The sequence below is a fragment of the Python bivittatus genome, unplaced genomic scaffold (genome assembly GCF_059951505.1).
Source record: "Python bivittatus isolate LINGU-HERP-01145 unplaced genomic scaffold, Pbiv_v1 ctg000480_np1212, whole genome shotgun sequence".
NCBI classification, from domain to species: Eukaryota; Metazoa; Chordata; class Lepidosauria; order Squamata; family Pythonidae; genus Python; species Python bivittatus.
Genome location: NW_028277075.1, coordinates 91,328,882 through 91,348,316, shown reverse-complemented (window position 1 = coordinate 91,348,316; position 19,435 = coordinate 91,328,882). Strand labels below are relative to the sequence as shown.

Below are 19,435 nucleotides of genomic sequence, written 5' to 3'. Positions count from 1 at the left end.
AATGTGCAATGAATCATGTACCCTCCCCTTATATGGTGTTACTCATTAATGTTTGAATAATGAATAATATTATAATATTCATGATTACTCTGGGTTCCATTCTTATCCCCTAACCTCCTATTCTATCTTTTATCCAGCCATGAATTTCTCCAGGTTATTAAAAGTTGCAAGAAATTCAAGCAGGTCAATTTGCTCCATGCCCCATCCAATTTATTTTTCTTTTCATATAGCTTGCTATGGGTCCTCAAGGCCACTGAATATTCTTAGTCTTCTTATAAGTTTATTTTGTACCCCCACTTGTGATAATGTTGTGTCTTGTGAATTTTGAGGCTCATATGAATAGGATGATACATCCTTGCTTACTTTGAGCTTCAGTTCAGTGGTCAATCATCCATTCAAATGTACTATCATTAAAAGGAAGAGCTTAAGCACAGGAAATACTACTTTTTCTTGTGAACAGTGATTTAGTGCAGTCAGTTTAAGTCGTGAATAGTTATTCTGTAAATAGGAGGGTACAATATGCCTAGAAATGTAATTAAGAGGTGGGAAAGGAAAACATTATGAAGACATTTGCCAGAACCAGTTGGCTTATAGACACGTAGCTTTGTGTTGGATTGTAACAAGAGTTTATGATTTTTAAGTGATATTCTACTGCACTTATTGTTCATATGGCATTTTTAAGGGAACAGAATGTCTCAAATTTCAGTGGATTTGACAAGTACCAGTATGCTTGCTACAAACAAGGTAAGGTCTCCTTTAAGTTGAGCTCAACTTCTTTTGAATCTGTGGGCAGAGTTTTCTAGACAAGCATATGACAGTTTTTCAACTTCCCTACCTAGCCTACAGCTCTGGACTTCCCAGATGGTCTCCCATCCTAGTGCTAACCAGAACATACCCTTGTTTAACTTTCAGAGATCGGCCAAGGTTGCCTTGATGTTGCTATCTATCTGGGCAGAATGTGGTGACTATAGATATGTTTTACCACTTACAGTTTTCTTGCCACTATTTCTGAAAGTCAAGACGTAATCTAGTTATGTACAGGAACTTCCTAGGGAGAGTAGCTTTAAAGAGGAAAGGGGGCTTTGCTGCTATGAGCCAGAGTTAGCAGGGCCGAGTTTTTTGCAGGACCATCTATAGTATCTCCAATTATTTCTGCCTGTCCAATAAGATCTGACAAGGTTGACATACCCTGGCTCCAATTGCTTAAGCAATGTCACTGACAGGACCAGGAGACGGGCTTTCTCTGTTGCCATCCCTGCCCTTTGGAAAAGCATCTCTCCTGATATTCACTGGGTCCTGACCCTGCTTGCCTTTCAAAATGCATTAAAGACCTGACTCTTTCCCCAGGCACTGAGTCAGAGAGTGGAATGATCCCATTGGCTGAATTTTCCCCAGCACTTAATGTCCTTATGTTTCAGGCTCGTTTGTATCACTTGTTCACCGTGTTATTTTTGTATGGACTTAATTGCTGCTTGCTGAAGATGTATGCTGTGCCAAGCAACAGCTATATAAATCAAGCAAACAAATAAATAAATCTGAACTGAAAAGTAAGTGTGAGTTTGACCTCACACATACATGCTACAAATCTATAATAGAAACGAATAATAGGTCTAGTAAGAAGAAACCTAGAACTCTTTTCTGACATGCATATCTTTAAATAAAACAACAGAGAACGAGGACTTATGCAGTGTAATTTTAGCTTTTATTTTCTAGAGGAGGTGAAATAAATATGAACATTTCAAAGAACAACAACAATAAAAAATCAGTAGTGCTATTGTATTATTGTTTTAGTTTCCATTCTATCCAAAGCACAAATAGGATTGGTTTGCAGCTGTTCTTTATAATGATATATCCAAAAGCCAATATAAACCAAATTTAGAAAGGATATCAATTTTTTCATAAAAGGGGCTTCAGAGATTGCATGACTCATGAGCTATACCATACCTGTAAAAAATCATGTAATAGGAATTAAACTCTTCTTCTTCATTTTTTTCTGTTTTGCAAAATAGAATTCTGTAAATCAAGCAGTTGGAAAATATATCCTAAAAATTACATTTCAGAAATGTGCGTCCTCTCTGTTTATTTATTTACTCATTGAATTTATACCCTGCCATAATCATTTGATTCTCAGAAGCTTACAATGAATACAATGAAATAACAAACTAAACATCTGTGTAGAATACTAACATAAATGACAATAAATAAAAGAGAATAAAATAATAAAAATAGTGCAATAAATTAAGTCAACAAAATTATGAAAATGCTGTCTGCTATAATTTGGATTTTAATAGTTTCCTAAAGGCCAATAGGGAAGGCTTTACAGGCAGAGTATCATTTAACTATTTGTCATCAGGTTTTGGACCTAACATGTTTAAATCATTGGAAAAAAAATCCAAACATAATTCATAATCATTCTCTTAAAACACAAATATGTTGCCTATTCAGTTTCAAAACAAGAAATACACACACAATGATTATTCATCTGCAAATAATGAGATCATTTGTGTGAAATTATTTATAAGAAATCATTTGTCCTGTATCAGAATGAATGTATGATCCCTTTATGTAAACAATCATGTATTTATGTAGCTTTCAAAACTGGGAACTAAGCAGCAGTTATTTAAAACAATCAATTCTACTGGTTCTTAGAATGATAATAATTGATTAGCGTGATTTCATTTAAATATCCTACTGATTTTTTATTCAAGCATAGTGAGTTAAGTATGAAATCTCTGTTTCCAACATAATTGGAGCTTTGCTCACTCTCTAATTTTGTTGCAAGTCTATGTTGCAAACATGGAACAATATATAATTCTGTTCACTGAACCAATTATGTTGTCCACATCTCTGTGAAGCTTGAATAAGAAATCTATTTTCAAGGGACAACACAAATCTTTTGTCATGTAAAACTTTCAGGTTCAGTTGTCAGTGCTAAAGTAATGATAGTCCTTTTGGCTACTGTGGTGATGTTCGCAAAAATATCCTATACAATAGAGAAGGAATGTGGGAGTTCAAATAAACTACACAATGCCCTTTAAGAACATGTGAATAGCACTGCTTAGATTAGCCTTGCCATCTACCCTTCTTTGTATTGTATATATAGATAAATATAGCTCCTCTGTGGAAAAGGGGATCCTGACTGTTCCACCATGTCCCTTGGTGAAGGAGCCCTATATACAATATAGGGGCAGGCAGTGCCAACTGGACTATTCACATATTGGCCTAATGTCTGGGTGGGAAGTGTTGATGGTTCATTCATTCATTCATTCATTCATTCATTCATTCATTCATTCATTCATTCAATTTATATAGCTGCCCATCTCACATTTTTGACTCTGGACAGCTTACAATTAAAACTTAAAAATTCCCCCCCCCCAAATAAAATAAAACAACCATACAAATACAAAATGTTAAAACAAAACAATTAAAACCATACAATACAGTCACCAGATACAGATACATATACAGCCCAATAATTCAAGAACAGTACTGCTCTTTTATGGGCTCCACACCACTCTCTGTTCCTCAGGCCAGATGGCAAAGCCACATCTTCAGACCTTTCAGGATGGCCATCAAGGCTGGGGCCAGCCTGACCTCAGGGGGAATTTAGGTGTAAATAGACTCAGAAGCTCTGTTTTTCAGTGTGTGTGTATGTATGGACATGAATGTATCATGCTTGATTGGGTTAATCGTTTGATTTCCTCAGTATGCTCTGGAAGGCATAATTCATTCACAATTCAGTATACCCCTTGATGCCTACCATGTTCTCTGATCTACCTGATTGTACTATGAGGGGCAACTGGGGGCAGGGAAAAATCTGTTATGTTACAAAACAAAATGCCAGTCTTTAGTATCACTTTTCCCAGAATGTCTCTGAAATCCATAAAAGCCCCAAACATTTTTTAGAAATATAGTGGATGACTATAAGCCCTAGTTTGTTTGCCAGTTATGCAGAGAAAAGGCAAAAGCAGTTAGTGATAGTATCATAGGTGGTTAAGAATGGTGAGGAGCAATCTCACATGTTTACTCTCTGGTCAGTGGTGTTTTGTGACTGACCATGCACAACACGGTAGCAAATTTATGAGAACATTTATGACACATTCTCCAAATTCCAGAAATACTATTATGCAAAGTTTTCTACTCCTCTAATAGTTTATTCCAGACTATAGCTACAAGAATTATGTGAAGCAATGGGTTTTAGGCAGAGTGCATGGAACCCATTATCAGGAGGTCCTCAGTATGCTCAGCTGTCTTGCCCTGAAGCATCTGATGTAAATGAGGTGAAGGAGGAATAAAAGGAAACTGATGGAAAAACCATTTCCAAAGATTCAAGGAAAAAGATGAAACCTAGAGTAGCAGCTAACTTTTGAACTTTGGAGGCCAACAGTTAATCTATTTAATAGTGCACAATACGTTACATATGTGGCAAATGTAATCTGAACTGTAATTATAATACTAAGGATATCCAGCTGGAAGTTCAGGTCAAGGATGTTGATGCACTCCTTGTAACAGGGTGGGGTTATTATGGGCAATAGGAATCACAGATAGAGTGCAAACTACTACTTAGAGACACTAAGTGGGAAGAATTTCCCAAGAAAAAGGTGTTTTCAAGGCTTGAAGGGGACATCTCTGATTTGTGCCTCAGAGTAAGTTTTTTTTAGTATTAAGAAATAGTGGGTAATATACCCACTTGATTACCACAGTGATATTAAATGAAGAAGAACATACTGGAGGAATTGATCCACTGATAGCAGATAGCAATTAAGGTACAGAGGTGAAGTTAAGTGTCAGCTATGGGATAAAAAGAAGACAATCAGGTGCACAACCTTGAATCAAAAGCTTTTCTAAAAGAGAGCAAATGTCATGTCTATGGCATATGAACCATCTTTGTAGGGGGGAAAAAAAAAAGGAACAGGATGAGACACCTGACAAATCTGATACTGGGCTCTGGCACCAGTGGTGAATCAGGCCTCACCAATGTTGATTTAGCCACAGAGAGCTGAGCCGGAGAACCTATTAATTCAGCCCACAAGCATGCCACTGAGAAGAATGGTCTTGAGTAGAATGGTCTTGTTACTGTGTAGCCCAGCTCCTGTAGCCAAAGTTGACCAGTACCAAGCATCCCTGGAGCTGCAGATTTCTGGCATTTAAGGGTCTACCTGAGTGCAATATAACCTCTATGATATCCCAATCTCATATATTCAAGCTAGGAGACTCCCTGAAAACTGATCATTTGTCTAGATCTGACAGGTGCTTTCTGCCTATACCTCAAACGCTGTAAAAAGCTTTTATTTATCTTGATCTTAAACTAGACTGAGATAACGGCTTTCCCTTTTAATTAATCTGTGAGTAAAAGATAGGGACTCCCTTGAGCTGAATTTGACACCTAGTGACATGTCCATGACATTTTCTTGGCTAGAATATGGAAGTAGTTTGCTATTACCTTTTTCCTTGACCATAACTCTACAACCCTGGTATTTTCTGAGTGCTGCCTCTGCTGTTTATGGCCACAGACTATTAACAAATTTGATAAAGCACATGTTAGCCAGAAGATGAATACAACAACCTCCAACATGTTACACTATTCTTTCTGGTCCTGTGGACACATAAGACAATGTCAGATTATGGCTTAAAGGTTTGCCATGAGCTTACTTTGCTGTGAGCATGTGGGTACAACTTTGAAAAACAAACAATAGTACGTAAGGGCATTCTGCAAAGTTACACATAGGCAAAAGCTTAGTATCTCTACTTGCTGATTTTTCTCTCTCAGTTATGGAATTAGATGAAGAATCTAGAGGTCTCTGGGGAAGAAAGGAAAAGAGCCTGCACCAGCAGATTCTGGTGGTGAGGCTACCAGAGAAAATTATATATCCCTGAAGAACTAGATATTCTTGAAATTCAAACCAAAATCTTCTCTTCATTTATTTACAGTAAATGACCTTAGCCTCTCTTGCTGTAGAGAATCTTGGCTATTGCTTGCTGGTGGTAACATTTAGTGCGCTGACTCCCACAACCACATCGGTTTTCCATGATAATGAAATTCAAACTTTGAACTTATAGGAGAAGGAATACCAGGCAACTAATTATCTTCTATATCCAGTAATAGCCATGGAGGAAAATCGGAATCCCCAATTATTTCATTATCCTTCTACAAAACCTATGCACAGATCAAGAAGCCACAGTCCAGACAGAACATAGCAAAACAGACTGGTTCCAGGTTGACAAAAAAATGAGAAAAGGCTGTATACCCTCCCCTTATTTATTTCACCTATGTATATGCGGAATATATACTGAGGAAAGCTGGATTAGAAGAATGTGAATGTGGTTTTAAAATCTGAGAAAAAAACATCAATAACCTGCACTATGCTGATGACATTATTCTAATAGCTGAAAATGCAAATGATCTGCAAGCTGTAGTAATGGAAATTAAGGAACACAGTGAATAAATGGGACTACAATTAACTATAAAGAAGACCAAAGGAATAACAACAACAACCAGCCTTTAAACCGACAAGGAAGATTTTGCAGAGATGAATAGCTTCTGTGTTTTAGGATCAGCTAAGCACAGTACAGGTAGTCCTCGCTTAACAACCATTTGTTCAGTGACTGTTTGAAGTTACAATATGCACTCTGCCACCACCTACCCTTGCCACCCTCTGCCGTCCAGCTGACCTTTGCTGTCTTTTTCCTGCTGCTGAGGCACACCCAGCCTAGGCAGCTTTTGGCCGTGTGCGCCCTATCAGCAGTGGGAGGAAGTAGATGATGAAGGTCAGCTGGGGGTGGCAGGAATAGGTGGCAATTGCAGTGGAGTGCAGGGTGGCCAAAAGTACAGAGATGGGGGGTGGGGGAGTTGAAGCAGAGGTGAGTGTGGCAGGGCAGGAGAAGCATGAGGTCCTTGCCTAACTACAGCGCAGTCATAGTCAGACAACCACAACCAGGACTACCAGAACTGCCATCGCTAAATGGTGTGGTCACATGATGTTTTGCCTAACAACCACTTTGCTTAGTGACAGAAATTCCAGTCCCAATTAGGGTGGTTAAGCGAGGATTACATGTAAAGGAACCAGCATCAAGATATACACCATAGCCTAGCACTTGGCAATGAAGGCAGTGGCCAAGATATTCAAATGTTGTGCAGTGTCTATAGCTACAAAAACCAGAATCATGCAGGAAATGGTTTTCCTTGTAATACTTTATGGAAGAAAAAGTTGGACTTTGAAGAAACAGGATAGAAAGAGTACTGGTGCTTTTGAAATTTGATTTTGGAGAATACACCTAAGAATACCATGGATAGCCAAGAAAACAAACAAGGGATTATAGAACAAATGAAGCCAGAGTTTTCACTCAAGGCACAGATGACCATATTCAAATTATCATATTTTGAACATGTTAAGAGAAGACATAACTCTCTGGAGAAGTCTATAATGCTGGGAAAGGTAGAAGGAAAAAGAAAAAGAGGACAATTAGGAGCAAGGTGCATGGACTCAGTTATAGTGGCAATGGATGCACCATAAGTTATGAAGGACTAACTTGGGGATATAGGTGGGCCTTGCTTAGTGACTGCCTCAGGCAGCAACCTTTCAAAGTTATGACAGTGATGAAAAGGTAACATTGCAACAAATGCCTGCATTTACAACCTTTGCAGCATGTCCCTGTCAGTCACATATTTGTCATTACAGTCAGTACACATTGTCCTGTTCCTGACCCACTTTTTACCTCCCTCCCCACCTCACAGGACAGAGAGATTGCTTAAACAACCCTAACCCTTGCTGAGCTGCTCTTCTCCATAGCACAGTGCTTCTCTAAAAGGTGCTAACTGCAAGTTAAAGGTGCTAACTGCAAGTTAACAAGCTCAGCATTGTGACCTTAATTAGCTGTCAGCAGCTGCTGCTTATAACCGACAAGACTTTAATCACTTTCACACCTTCAGCTTTTCTTTGCCTCCTAAGCACTCAGGGCTTTGAGCTGGAGTACACTAAGCAAACAGACGGTACTACTGCATTCTTTTTGATGTGTATTCCCCATCGTGTGCCTGCTTACTCTCTTTTAATCCCTTCCTGTCCAATGAATGTAAATCCAAACATTAATTCCCTTCTTGCTAATTATCCCAGCACTGGAGTGAGCATTCCAAAGGGTGGGGGAGTGGGGGAAAAGGAAAGCTGAAGTAAAATTCTAAGCACAGTTGCAGTCATGTGATTTTCCACTTAGCAACTACTGGGTTGCCGGTCCCAATTGTGGTCACTTAAACGAGGACTACCTGTAGATTGTCTCAGAGAAATGCCATTAAGTGGTCACTAAGAATCAGCACTGACTTGATGACACATAATCAATCATTCTGGAACAATACTTAAATGCATTCCATGAATGGTGTGAGCAGGAAGCAGTGCTGGAATATTGCTACATGCCAGATTTTCCCAACTCTGTGTTCTCTAGATATGCTGGATTCCCCCTCCTCCAATTCCCAGGTAATATGTGTAAAGGAAAAACTATGTGTGTTTAGTTTAGGGGAAAGGAAAGTTCTAAAACAGCATATCATGTAGACTTTCTGAAAAAGGGTAGGTTGAAAGTAATTAATAAGAATAAAGGAAATGTATGTCTCATCATACTCCTCAGCTGGAAGTATGACAGATTACACAGAAAATTTTGGGAAGAATTTTTAATAGAATAATTTGTTATTGTTTAAGCCCATCCCAAATAGTTTACTCTTAATTGTGTTTCAGTGGCATCTCAGCATAAATTTAAGGTGGGCCTGAGCATGGTAACAATGTCAATTTTGTGTATGCAAGCTCACTAGAAAAAGGCAATGCTTACAGTAACAGCCCTGAGGTTGCTGAAGCTATCAAGGACAAGTTTCGGACAGGTCCAACTGACTAGAACAGTGTTGTCCAAACTTGGCCACTTTAAGATGAGTGGACTTCAACTCCCAGAATTCCCCAGCCAGCCATGCTGGCTGGGGAATTCTGGGAGTTGAAGTCCACTCATCTTAAAGTGGCCAAGTTTGGACAACACTGGACTAGAGGCTTCATTATACAACTGGCCATCATATCTATATTGTTGACCCTGTTCAGCTTCAATGGACACCAGAAGCAACTCCTAGAACCATTAAACAGTGTCCACAATCACAGTACATGGAAAGAGTTTATTGACACTCCACTTCTGCAGTCCACAAATAAGATAAATACATTCCACTAATTTGTTAGAAATATTTTTAGAAAGTCCAAAAAAGTAGCAGTGACAAATCCCAATAAAAGATGTATGCCTGTTTTTGGAACATATGTATAGAATGAACATAGTATGGGCTAATTTTAAGCATTCAGCAGTTGCCAGTATTCGTTACCTGCCTTTGTCAGCTTTGACAAAGACAGACAGAAATTCACTAGGTTCCAATTTAATTTTGTAGTGCTTATTGGTCTGTGCTCAATTTGTTCCTATTATTGCAGGGTATCTTGTATTTGAGTTGCTCCGATACTGGCTTCCTGACAATTGAAATGTTGAGAATTGTCAGTTAGATTTTATGCCCCACTGAAATAAATACATGAAAATAGATACCTTATATTAGATAGGCTTTAGTTAATAATCTCCTGTTGACTTGTGTGTCATTTTATATATTTAACATAGAATAAAACAAGCATAATTTATTTAAATTTGTTGTACTGCTGACTATTGAATTTTAAACATAAAGCTTTCAAATCAAGCTTGACACCTGGTAACTTCATGGCCACGTCCATGTAATTTTCTTAGCAAGCTACTTCTTAGTATGGAAGTAGCAAATGCCTGCTTTCTTCAGGGATGTTTTTCAACTTCTCAATGTAGCCTGTAGCCCTGGTATTCCTGAGTAGTCCCCTATCCAATTACTAACCAGCCTTATTCAGCTTAGCTTCCAAGACCACACCAAGACAGCCATGTGTTGCGACCTACTGAGGTACCTACTGAAATTTAAAAGAAAACAGAACAAAACAAAATGTTGTATACATGGAATCAGTTTTGTTTCCAACCCAAACAGCTTTCCCAATACACAGAATCCTAAATCAGTCTACTGGTTGGAATCCTGGAACTTGCAGCTCCAACGTATTTGAAGAACCCCAGGATGAGGAAGATGGAGTTGAATCCAAGTGTGCCCTTTCTTTCTTCCAAATCTCCAGGGCAAAATTGGGTTTGTGAGTGTGGGAGACATAAGAAGAATTAGAATCTGAGGACAATTGCTTCCCTTTTTTATTAATGACTGGTAGGAGTGCTTTTTCTACCCAGTGGTGCTGTCACGATTGTGTAGTCTATGGGACTTTATAAATACATTTCTGGGCCTTCCATCCCCAGGTTTTCTTCCTCTCTTCCTTTGCTAAAACTTTTGTTTTTTTCACACATAACCCTCCTCACAAATACATTTTCTATTTTTTTCTCTCTCCCCTTACCGGGCAGTGGCCCTGGCATCTTTTTATCATTGCTACGTTTCTCAGAATATTGTGATGTACTAAGGAGCAAAGCTGCACTCATGCTCAGCATCTCAAAGGGACTTTAGAGGAAAGAAAAGACAGTAGTAGCAGTGATTTAGAAACTGAATAAAACAGTCAATGCTGATATCTTTTTAACAAGCTTGCATGGCGCTATATTGGAGACCTCCAGGCTGTGGACCCTTAGACCAGAGCCTGGTGATCCAGTCCTAATAGTACCATTGTTCTGAACACCAGAATTTCATTCATAAATGAATGAATCTGGATCTATCCTGTTTTGAGAAATAACAGGGATTGTCCCAGGGATACTGGGATATTATGGTTTTCAACTTCAAATTTGAACAGTATTTCTCAACCTGATATATAGATTTCAACCCCCAGAATTCTCTCCATATCTGGAAATTGCCATGGTGGGGGAACACTGAATTAGAAGTTCAAATAAGTCAGTGAATTAGTAGTTGGTAGGAACAGAATCTCAGTAATTCCAGTCATTTCTTGAAATACAGTAGTTCAGCGGGACTTATAAGTTACTATAGGTTGTAATTTCTAAATTTTAAAAGCCATGGACAATTGGTAGGGAACAATGGACAGGCCTATTAAAATCTCATGAAAAACACAGTGAAGCTTCTATTTTTAGCACTACCTATCATTTATCAAAACTGTTCATCCTGCTTTCCTAATAGTATTATGCATTACATGATTACTGAACTAACTGATGAGTGTTGATCAGCAGAAAGTCTCTCGTTGTAGATATAATATTATTTAATGACACTGTTAATACTTCTGTTTCATCTATCAAAAACCTGGCTGAAAGAAAGGAAAAAACAAATATTTTCCAGCAGTAAAGCAAAACACTTGTTTTCTGTATCCATCTGTCCCATTTTCGGACGTATTATTCTTTTAACAGGCATAGGCAACTTTCCCTGAGTCGGGGGCCACTGCTCTCATGACGGGAAGGACACAAAAGACCCACCAGTGATTTGGTGCCACTGCTGGAATGCTTGACTTTTTTTGTGCTTTTTGAAGGCTGCAAATGGAAGCTGAAGCCCTCTGAGAAGCAAACTACTCCCATTTCCTCCCTTAAAGCTTTTCCGCACTTGAAAAGCAGCTTGAAATCATACTGCCAAAATTCACCAGCAAAATGGCCCAAATTTCAGTACTGTGATTTTAGGCTGTTTTGTGGGGCTTGTGGGAGTTAAGGTTGGAAACAGTACCTCTTTTCCTCCCAGAGGTCTTTCATCTTATTCCCACCTTTATTTTTGAAAAAAGAGAAAAAGAAAAATGAGACCAAAGAAAATAAGCTGGTTAGTTGCCAAATTTCAGTAGTAGGAACGTTGGATGCTACAAATGAGGTCTTATGTGCTATTTTGACTGTTTTAAAACACTACACTCGCTACTCAAGTAAATTAGAGGATCAGTAGATACAATCAGCTCTTTTGGCTGAGGACTGCATAAATTAGGATTTCTAAATAGATGTGTGTAAAATTGCACTGAAATATTGTTTGTTCATTTAATATGGAGAATAATGCTGCTCTTTTAAAATAAATGAATGAAGTTGCAATGCTAAATGTGCCAGGCAATAAGTAGGAGTCACTTTTGAAATATAAAACATTAGGATTGTGCAGCACTTCAGACTGAAAGGGGAAAAATATTTTGGAGAAAGAAGAGGTATTTTGATAGCGCCTGCTGGGAATTCCTGAAAGCAAGCACAGCCTTTCACAGGTCCTGCTCTAGCTTCATAGTCCCCATCTCTCAAAGATTTTGTTCCTGCAATGCTATTGACATTGAAATGGTGGATCATATTTTATTGTACTGTGAATTTTACAAGATTTTTTGGCCTATTTCAAAATATTATAATAGGATATTATCTGGCCTATTTCAAAATCAAGAGCAGGAAGGGATATTTCTGAATATGTTAAAATTTTACTTGCAGATAAAAATCATAAAATTACAGCAGTAACAGCTCAGTTTTTAACTATGGCTATAAAAATGAGGTCTTTAGTAACATATCCATAAATTAGAGTTTTAAATCTTTTAAAATTTTAGATTTGTACTTTGTTATTTAGATCTTTTGGCTGTAAATAAAACTATCTATCTATCTATCTATCTATCTATCTATCTATCTATCTATCTATCTATCTATCTATCTATCTATCTAATAAACTTTTCATGAACTTTATATATATAAAAGTCCCCTCTCACACCTATGGGTGATATGTGTCTTCCTCAATTTCAGGTCCTCTACCAGAGGCCTAGGAGTTTGAGGGTTCTCCACAGTATCTTAGCTGTTCCTACCACTGCACTTTTCTGGACAGAGAACTCTGATGTTGTTCCTGGGATCTGTTGGAGCCACTCTCCCAGCTTAGGAGTCATAGCCCTGAGTGCTTCTACCACCACTAGGAGCACTTTGGCCTTTCTTTTCACATCCTCTCTAGCTCCTCCTTCAGGCCCCGATACTTCTCCATACTCCTTCCTGATATTGCTGTCACTTGGCACTGCTACATCTATCACCACCACTGTCTCCTGGTCCTTGTCTACTATCACAATGTCAGGTTGATTGGTCAGTACCTGTCTGTCTATCTGGATCTGGAATCCCATAGGATCTTAGCCCTGTTATTCTCTACAACCTTTTGTGGAATCTCCCATCTGGATTTGGGAGGGTCTAGCCCATACACTGTGCAGATGTTTCTGTACACAATGCCAACTACTTGGTATGCTGTTCCTGCCTGTATCTTATACCCTGCCACTGTGTGTTGGACTGTCTCTGAAGCCTCTCTGCACAGTCTGCACCTTGGGTCCTGTCTAGTATGGTAGACCCCTGCTTCTATGGATCTGGTGCTTAGTGCCTGTTCTTGTGCTGCTATGATCAGTGCCTCAGTGCTGTCTTTTAGTCCAGCCCTTTCTAGCCACTGGTAGGATTTCCCAGTGTCAGCCACCTCAGCTATCTGTCGATGCAGACATTTGTCTTGCTATGGCACTTCCTCTGCTTGAACTTCTTCCCATGCCTCCTGCTGCCTTAGGCATTCTCTCAGTAGCTCATCTTTGGGTGCCATCTTACTGCTATACTCCTGGATGCTCCAGGTTTCATCCAGGACAGTGGCTTTGACACTCACCAGACCCCATCTGCCCTCTTTCCGGCTGGTGTATAGTCTCTGGGTGTTGGACTTGGGGTGGAAACCTCCGTACATTGTGAGGAGCTTCTGGGTCTTCACATCGGCAGCCTCCATGTCCTGCTTTGGCCAGCTCACTATACTGGCAGGGTATCTAATGACAGAGTACGTGTTGATGGTGTGGATCTTGTTCTTCCCATAGAGCTGGCTGTTCAGGATCTGTCTTACCCTTTGGTGGTAGTTGGACGTTGCTGTCTTCCTTGTCTCCTCCTCATGGTTCTCATGTGACTGTGGGATACCAAGGTACTTGTAGCTGGTCTATATGTCTGCTATGTGGCCCATTGGTAATTCCACCCCATCAGTCTTAACTACCTTCCCTCTCTTTACTACCATCCAGCTACACGTCTCCAGTCTGAATGACATCCCAATGTCCTCACTGTAAATCTATGTCAGGCGGATCAGCAAGTTGAAGTCTCGTTCACTCTTAGCATACAGCTTGATGCCATTCACGTAGAGGAGGTGGCTGATGGTAATTCACTCTTGAACTTGTATCTGTATCCAGTCCTTGTGATTATCTGGCTGAGGGGATTCAATCCTATGTAGAACAGCAGCGGGAATAGTGCATTACCTTTGTATATGCTGCACTTGATGGCCACTTGTGCAAGCAGTCTTAAGTTGATTTCCAGTGTTGTCTTCCACTGAGTTCTTGAGCAAGGTCCTTAGTGTCCTGTTGACTTTGTAGAGCACCAGGCATTCACAGATCCATGTGTGTGGCATTTTGTAGGCTTTCTTGTAGTCAATCCAGGCTGTGCTCAGATTGGTCTGCCTAGACCTTGAGTCTCGGGCGACTGCCCTATCTATGAGGAACTGGTGTTTTGAGCCTCTGGTGTTGTTCCCAATGCCCTTCTGAGCTGTGCTCATGTACTGGCCCATATGGTCTTGTAGCTTGGCAGCTATGATGCCTGACAGGACTTTCCATGTTGTGGGGAGGCAGGTTATTGGTCGGTAGTTGGATGGTGCTGTTCTTTTGTGAGGGTCTTTCATGATCAGCACTGTCCTTCCTTGTGTTAGCCAGTCTGGATGAGAGCCTGTTGCTAGCAGTTGGTTCATCTGTGCTGCTAGGCGTTCATGCACTGCTGTTAGTTTCTTTAGCCAGTAGGTGTGGATCATGTCTGGGCCAGGTGCTGTCCAGCTTTTCATGTTCTTAACCTGCTGTTGGATGTCTGCTACTGTGACTGGTTCCTGTTCTGGGAGATTGCTGTGGTCTGCATTCAGGTCCTGCACTGGTGTTATGTGTTTTCTCCCATATGTTCCTCCAGTACTGTTCAGTTTCTGTTGTTGGTGGTTCTGCTGTTACTATATTGTTGCACTGCACTTGGGATTACACCTTGGATGGTTCTTTGGAGAATAAAGCATTTATCTTCTTGGCCTCTGCTTCTCTAGTGTATCTCCTTAATCTCATAGCCAGTACTGTGAGCCTTTGTTTAGCAGTCTCCAGGGCTTCAGATGGAGTCAGGTCCTTGTATTTTCTCAGTAGCCAAATCTTATCGTTAATCTCCACACCCTTCTGTACTTCCACTAGCTAACTAGCTTCTCTCTGAGTTGCCTTGAACTTAGCCTCCAACCTCATTTTCCAGGGGAGGTATGTACTGCTGTTCTTCTTGATCATGTAGTCAAGCATTTCCAGGATTACAGTGGCTGTAGCATATACCAATTCATTGGTTTCAGTTATGTTGGTAGTAGGGATTGTCATGAGGGCTCTATTGGCATTTTCTAGCATACTATCTGATGGTACTTCTCTACTGAGCCTTGATCTTGTGGGTTGACTGTAGCTAGTTTATCCATGATCTTATACCTCATATCCACTGCTGTGATCTGTAATGGAGGGGGTGGCAGTGATGTTCCAGCTTCAGGTGTTGTCTATACATCCAGTTGTTCTTCCAGGTCTTCTTAAGTCTGGGATATAATGTATAGTTGTTCTGTCTCAAGTTGTGAGAGCAGATTCCTCTTCACTATGTTGAAGCGCTGGGTAACTAGCTGTTTCTCAGTTAGTGTGGATGTAGGTCTTCTGTCCATCAATAGTTCCCTCATATGTTTCATATATCCCCTCTCATTAGGTCTGCTGTTGTAGTAGCATTTCATCACTTCCAGTTTCTCTTGTCTCATCCATCTATGATTTGTTCCAGTATGAACAGACAACTTGTGATAAAAATATTTTCTCCCAAATCATATAAATATTCTTATGTCAAACATCTTTATCAATGCATGTCTTCCTGAAGTAGATTTCTATAGGTAAAATCATACTCCCATTATCTGGAATATTTGTATAGTGACTTCTTTTTTCAACTTTTTCTTTTTTTTTTTTTTTTTGGGTCACTTTTCAGAAGTCTATCTTGGTATCACACAAGGAATTTATGACTCTAACATCATTTTATTGTCTTTTCTTCATCCTGATGTTTACTGACATAGCATCACCAGATTAGATACCATGTCTGAGGGCAAGAAATATAGGATGATTTCTATTTCTTTTCTATTCAAGTAGTTGTTAGGATTCTTCCCAGAATCCTTTTTATGTTATTTGCTAGTGATTGTTTTATTTTTTGCTTGTTTGCTTTTTTTCTTGGAGCTTTCCCTTAGACACTGATTTATGAATGTATGCAGGAGTAATGAGGGGCCTGCTTTGGCTCAGTAGTATGATTTTGTGTGCTTGCAACAGCTAAGCTGATGTATAATTACCATGACTCCAAAGGTACCAGCATATTATGTGTCGATTTTACAGTCTGGGGAAAGAAATCTGGGCAATCCCTCATGCTTGGTCCCAATTTCAATCTCTCTGCTTCCTAAAAAAAAGGAAAGGAAGGAGAATCACAGTTGGTGCTTTAAATCATTGTTATTGTGTTAAATTTAATGCTATATGATAGAATAAAATAACAAGTGTAGGAACAAAGAAATTCATGAGTAGTTAGATATATTATTTGTTAGTAACATTTTGAGTACAACATTCTGTTATGATTCAGTAGATTATTTCATACCTTAGTTCAGTGCTTGCAGACCCATATTTAACATTATTGTTATTATTCAATAAACTTTAATGAATCAAACTGTACTTCATGGATCATTCCAATGTTTTCGAAGCCTGTTTTTCCTATTGCTTTTTCTCAGAAATTCCTATGTAAGATTGATGCTTGACTTTTTGACATAGAAAACCAAAAGCTAGTATTTTAGGCAACATGGATCTGCAAGTAAAGCTTGTAGATAAAAGATATAGATAGATGTAGATGTAGATGTAGATGTAGATGTAGATGTAGATGTAGATGTAGATGTAGATGTAGATGTAGATGTAGATATAGATCAGAAAGCATAAATGTACTGTATTTGCACACACATATTAACTCTAGACCGGATCACTCTTCCCTTAAAGGAACTGGTCTGCAACCAGTGGATCCTTATGCATTCATGGCTCTTGCTGAACAACAGGTGGAAGCTGTGTCCAGAAGAGCCTTTGCCCAGCTGAAGTTGATGTGCTAGTTGCAAACATATTTGGACTAGGGTGCCTTGGCAACAGTGACTCAAGCACATGTCACCACATGCCTAAATTTCTGTAACACACTCTATTTGGGTCTGCCTTGGGTCTGTCTGAAAATGATTTGGAAGTTTCAAATGGTATAAAATGTAGTGGACAGGTTACTAATAGGTAGAATTGCTATTTTAGTGTTATACCTATCCTTTAGTCATTGCAATGGTTGCCAATAAGCTTCTGGGTCCATTTCAAAATCCTGGTTTTGAAATTGAAAGCCTATATGACTTGGTTCCACAGTACCTTAGAAACTATCTTCTCTAGATGAAATCTGCCTGGTTCACCTTCTCATGCAAGAAGCAGTTGCTGGGGATCTTAGCCCTGCATGAATACTAAGACGTGTGAGCCCAAAGGCAGTTCTTCTCTGGGGTGGCCTTCATGCTTGGAATACTTTCCCTTCATGGTTCACCAGGCACCCTCCCACAACTTAGCTATAATAATTATTTCTGAGTAGCCATTCAGGTTTTAGATAGTTGAGTGTTTGGACAACCATAGTATTTTTTCTTCTGTTGGTGTTTTTACTTCTCACTTGATTTGAACTATGAACCAGAAGTCTGACCAAACGGTGCAGTAAAAAAAATACTATAAATAACTAAATACAAATAATTAGTTGATTGTAACATTTATTTCCCTATCAGAGCATTATGTGGAGATTACAGATCTACTCAATGGTGGCTTCTGTGATATAAGAGTTTCCAACTGTAGCAAAATCCAAGTACATGGACTCGGCTTTAACAACTCTCCTGATCTTCACTGTGAAGTCACCAGACTGACTGTAAGTACTTTAATATGAGAGCATGAACAGAATGAAATTCATCAGAAAGCTTCTTGAATTCAATAAACTCTGAGAGAAGGACAGTCATGACTGACAAAATATTCAGTTTCAAGAACATTTACCCAGGTAATTGGATAGTTATCAAATAGAAAGATTAATTTTTGCCAAATAAATCCTTCTGAATGGCAAGGGGGCAGGGGTGGGTGAGCAGAGTCTTCTTATTTTGTCTAGGAAGAAGACCAACAGTGAATGTGTGCAAGTACAGTCAGTTGCAGGCATCAACTGTACATCTCTGAAGATCAGCTGGTAGATTACCAGTTATTTGGGAGAGGCTGTTGAATTAAACTTTTTAAAATATAATTCTTAATCAGGACTTCTGTTTCTTTCCTTTCCTTTCCAAGTTATTTATTCCCTTCTCCTCATCTCTATCCAATTTGGTTCCATTTTTTTCTTTCTCTTCCCTTTCCAGGTTACCTCTTATTTTTTCCCTCTTGCTCCATTTCTACCCTTCCTTTCCTTTCCCTTCCCTTCCCTAGCTTCTGTGTAGAAGCAAGATGTGTATTCTGTATATACTTGTACGAGAGTGGTCTAAGTGTGACAGAATATATTTGATATATTCAGATGGGGGATCAGAATTTGATAAATGGAATACCTTATTTTAAGGCAATTCAGTTTTATTTATAATTATTAATTCAGTTAACGTATATGTTTTATTTTGACCCCGTTATGTTTGTTGGGACAGGGAATCTATATCCAGGATTAGTTTTGGCAACCTTAGGTTGATAAAGTATGAAAACTGGGCAATACATAGGACTTTTTAAGTGTTTTTAATTTTTCTTACCTATTCTTCCTTGGGTGGTATGGTAGGGAATCATCTTAAATCCAGAGTTATTTTCTGTTGGGGTAAATAGGTTTATAATATGTTTTTGAAAGTAAAGTCACATATTAAGTGGTTTCCCACCCCCCACCTCCAGTCCTATTCCCAAACACTGTACAAACCAAGAATTCATGCATTTTATGAATAGAAACAATGGAAGTAGATACATAACATCTAAGTGATTCCTTTTTATATATTCTGGCCCAAGTTATTCTAGTTAACAGTATGTTGATCAAGAAAAATCTGGTCAGTCTTAGTGCTTTAGGTGTTCATATACTATTTTACTACATGCAATTTCTCTGGATTTTTTTTTTTTAAGGCCTGTAAACCATCATTGTTATCATATGTATTTTTAAATGTATTTTACATAATTCAAATATCTTTCTATTTAACTTACACAATTACTCCATAATTTTTATGTACCCTTTGTATTTATTCTACACATTTTCCTCCAGTAGGTTAAATAAAGAATGCATAAAGTTCAAGATACATGCTGATTTTTATTAAACTTTTCAAAATGTATGTTGATTTTTATAAACTTTTCTAGATGACAATACTTGGCAGTAAACTCCACTAATTACTGCTGACGTGCCATGGTGGAATTTACTCTAGCGGATGACGGTAATTTGGGCTAAAAGAAATCTGTGA

General features: G+C 38.9%; 1 protein-coding gene across 4 annotated transcripts in view; it reads left to right on the top strand.

Annotated features, from left to right (window-relative positions):
• LOC103050933 (von Willebrand factor D and EGF domain-containing protein-like) overlaps positions 1 to 19,435 on the top strand; it is a 245,855-nt gene that overhangs the window by 106,358 nt on the left and 120,062 nt on the right. For all 4 annotated transcript variants that reach the window (XM_088146520.1, XM_088146519.1, XM_088146518.1 and 1 more), the window contains exon 13: positions 17,774 to 17,910. In XM_088146520.1, the coding sequence (XP_088002646.1) occupies positions 17,774 to 17,910 (137 nt within the window). The remainder of the gene's footprint in view (positions 1 to 17,773; positions 17,911 to 19,435) is intronic.